The 3,615-nt window shown below is 33.6% G+C and overlaps 1 protein-coding gene across 1 annotated transcript in view; it reads left to right on the top strand.

Moving 5' to 3' along the window:
- Positions 1–829, top strand: part of LOC108745495 — a 1,326-nt gene extending 497 nt beyond the window's left edge. Inside the window, exon 2 of the mRNA XM_018481674.1 lies at positions 425–829. Within this exon, the coding sequence (XP_018337176.1) occupies positions 425–716 (292 nt within the window). The 3' untranslated portion in view covers positions 717–829. The remainder of the gene's footprint in view (positions 1–424) is intronic.
- The last annotated feature ends 2,786 nt before the right edge of the window (positions 830–3,615 follow it).

The following is a 3,615-nucleotide window of genomic DNA, read 5'->3' as shown; positions in this document are numbered from 1 at the left end:
GAGAGAGAGAGAGAGAGAGAGAGAGAGAGAGAGAGAGAGAGAGAGAGAACAGCAGTTCTCAACATTTTCCTTCTCGATAAATCTTTCCTAGTTATTATTTATTTTAGTAAGCTATAAATTCTAATAATGTTGCAAAAAATATCGTACTATTATAATTTAAAAAAATATAATTAGAAACCATATAAAAATAATAATTTTTAGGAAAATGATGTATAAAATATCTTTGCAAAATTAAAAGTAAAATTAAAAATAAAATTTTAAAGCTATCGTATAAGTTATAAACAGATACCATCTTTTTTGTGCAACAAAATAACTTAACATCTATACACAAGTTTATAATTTCGAAGAATCCAGCAATACCTCAGTATCTCTCTTCAGTATTTCATAAATATATGGCACGTATATATGTACATTATTTTGGCAGGTTTAATCCTGACTTTTATCAAACTACAAATTCAAGACGCAATATACTATCAGCAACTACCAGAAAGAATACGAATACGAAAAAGAGAAAGAGGAATAGTAAAAAGAAAGCAACTGGCAGATCGAATATAACTAAAGGGCAGCAACGAAGACGATCTCCGAATCGTGGAAGAGGTAGAGATCGTAAACAATTGAACCCGGAACCACAACCTAAATTGCCCAGACCGCCTTCGTGGTCGCCGAAAAGACGACTCCTCATTGCGGAGCCTATACCGAAGGTCAAATATTTCTAAATCAGAATAGATCTCTTCATTTACAATTTTTATTAAATTACTGATAAAAATTGGTAATATTCAATATTTGTTTAGATAAATACGAAATTGGCTATTATAAAAATAAATTGATACAATCACGTTAAATATGCTCATATACCATATAATATAATTTTATATACTATTTTTATTGTTAATATTATGTATTTGTGAGTACATTTATACGTATCGTAAATCATGAAAAGCAATTTGTTTTGCTATAAATAAATTCTCTTTTTGTCTATGTTTTAATAAGTTTTTATTAAAAAAAATGAATTGAATTATTTTTTATATTAACACTTGAAAGATAAAAAGAAGAATGAAGACAAATGAAAAAAATGAAATGAAGTACAACGATGTATTTGCGATAACACCTGCATTATGAAATAGCTTTTAGTCCCACGCAATTAGTCATGCTGACTTTGAATTCTTTGATAAATTTAGTAATGCATTGCGAAAGTAACCAGATTAAAGACGTGCGTCGGTGTGAACAACCCCGAGAATCCTGCCGAGGAACTCTGACCAGTTTACGTCTTTTCAAGACGGTCCGATGCACTGGCCATGGCTAATTGATGGACAAATCGATCCACCTTAGCTTCGAAGATCCTCGCGGTACGCGGGTGCAGTTCCTTCTCGGATCATCCCACAAGATTACAAGGATCCGGAATCCTTGGATTAGTCGCATCGTTTGAAGCAGTTTCGCTTAACAGGATCGCGATCTCGGTCGGCGGAAGATTAATTTCATGGGAACAGATTTGTCGATCTCGAAAATATCGAGATAGATGATTTCCCGTTAATTGTATTTAACATTTCGATCGTTCGCGAAAGGCCGAGAAGATTTTCTATCAACATCTCTTTTGATTTTTTTGTTATGTTGTTATTTTGAATGTCCAAGATAAAAAAAATTTATACGGAAGGAACAATTTTGGAGTATTTAAAAATTCAACTGAATACCGATCTAAAAATAATTTTTTTGGATCATTAAAATAATTACGTGAGAATCTTAAGCATGATAAACGATTCTGCAGAAAGTTTTGATATTCTAGTCATTAATTTAAATGTCCTATATAATTATATTGATGTTCAATAAAATATTTTTAGATCTGTATATTTGGTTAAATTTTTAGAAACTTCAGAAAATTATCTTTTCCGTACAATAATGTGCATAAACAATTTTCTTTCTTTATTATACTTTACTATACACTAAAAATGTAATGTCACGCGAAAAGAACGTTTGCTGACATATTAAAAAATTTAATTAGATGTATATTTGAAAATAAATTATGTTGAACTGTCAAAAAATAATTATGTAGGACGCTCAAATTGATTAATAGAATAACAAAATTTTTTTGCAGCATTGCTCATGTTTGAGTTTCCTACACATATTTATTTTGATAGTCCAACATTATTTTCAGTTCTATATGCCTACATTTTTAAATCTACAATCTACATTTTTAAATAGTAGAATACTATAATAGAATTATTCTTTCCGTATGCATAATTGTATTCTTATCAGATGTTATAGCTGCGATAAGTGTCATTTTCTAGATTAGTGTCCTTAATTATTCTAGAGAGCTTTATACTAATTGTTTCCAATGTAACCATTGCAGTTCACGCTTCGATTTCTGTTTGTGCTGCACGCCCGTGAATGCAGCTCGCGTTTGGCGTCCGACTTGTCAGTAAGTAATTAGCTACTGTAATTTCTCGCGTCCGCCTAATGCCGTCGGCTCATAGAATAGCAACCCCCAATGGGGGCGATAAATATTTCACCTAGCATACATCGCGTTCTCCTAAAGAGCTGCTGCATTGTTGTGACGCAACAATGAGCATGGGTATATCGTAAGCATCGACAGCAACGTGCTCTTTTGTCCGCAAATTACACGTTGCGTAATATATAACGGTAGGCGCGGGCCACACTCGGGCCTCTTCTGTTCGGACCCTTATCGGATTAAGGGTGGCGAGGCGAATTCGTAAAATCGTAAAGGTGACCAACATATGTTCGACGACTATCCTAACTAATCAATTAGTGATCGGACAATCATACGGTTCGACGTGCGTCGCTTTCGATTGAGGGTCTCGACAGGAAGGAAACGGTTTTCCGATCCATTCCGTCGCTGGCCTTACGTGTGGTTCTGATTTTTCCCAGGATTAATTTCGTAATCTTTTACGAGGATTATGAGATTCTCCGAGAATTAAATTGAAATTCTGCGCAAGTTATTAACTCCTTTCGCTTGAGAGGAATACCATTAAATACATATAATCCACTTTTAATTCTAACGAAAAAAATTAATAATGTAAAAAGTATCCTTATATTAATTAATTTATGATAGTTAATTATTTACAGTAATTAATTTTTAATAATTAAATAAAATGAATAAATACACTTCAGATTTGAAATTAGGTAAATTTTCATAGCTTCTGTATTATACTTATATTGATCGGAGCTATTCCTAATGTTGCACGTACTACAAATAAGTAAATAAAATTCAATAATAAGAATATGAGATAAATGAACAAAATTCGACACGGCAATAAGGTCCGAGGTTAATAACCTCGTATCTCATAATCACGCGACCGACGTGAGGAAAGGTGTCCACACAGTTAGACATAAAGGACATCGATATCTCGCATCTGCTCTCCATTATTTTTTTCACCTTTGTATCGGCCTGTTATAAGTATTTCAATGAACAAGTGCATTCTGAATGGAGGGAAAGGAGCCGAACTCGAAACGATGGAATGCGGTCTTTATATCGTTGTGCATTGTCCACCAATCAGTCGTCATTTAGCTTACTTTTTGCCGAAAGAACAGTTTTTTCAAGAGTTAGCCCCGTGTCACGCGAGACCTGCCGCGTGCGTAGGAATAATCGTCGTTGTTCTCCTT

Source organism: Trachymyrmex septentrionalis, unplaced genomic scaffold, assembly GCF_001594115.1.
Source record: "Trachymyrmex septentrionalis isolate Tsep2-gDNA-1 unplaced genomic scaffold, Tsep1.0 scaffold14, whole genome shotgun sequence".
Classification (NCBI taxonomy): Eukaryota; Metazoa; Arthropoda; class Insecta; order Hymenoptera; family Formicidae; genus Trachymyrmex; species Trachymyrmex septentrionalis.
Note: the sequence above shows the minus strand (reverse complement) of the source record. Positions and strands in the feature narration are given on the sequence as shown.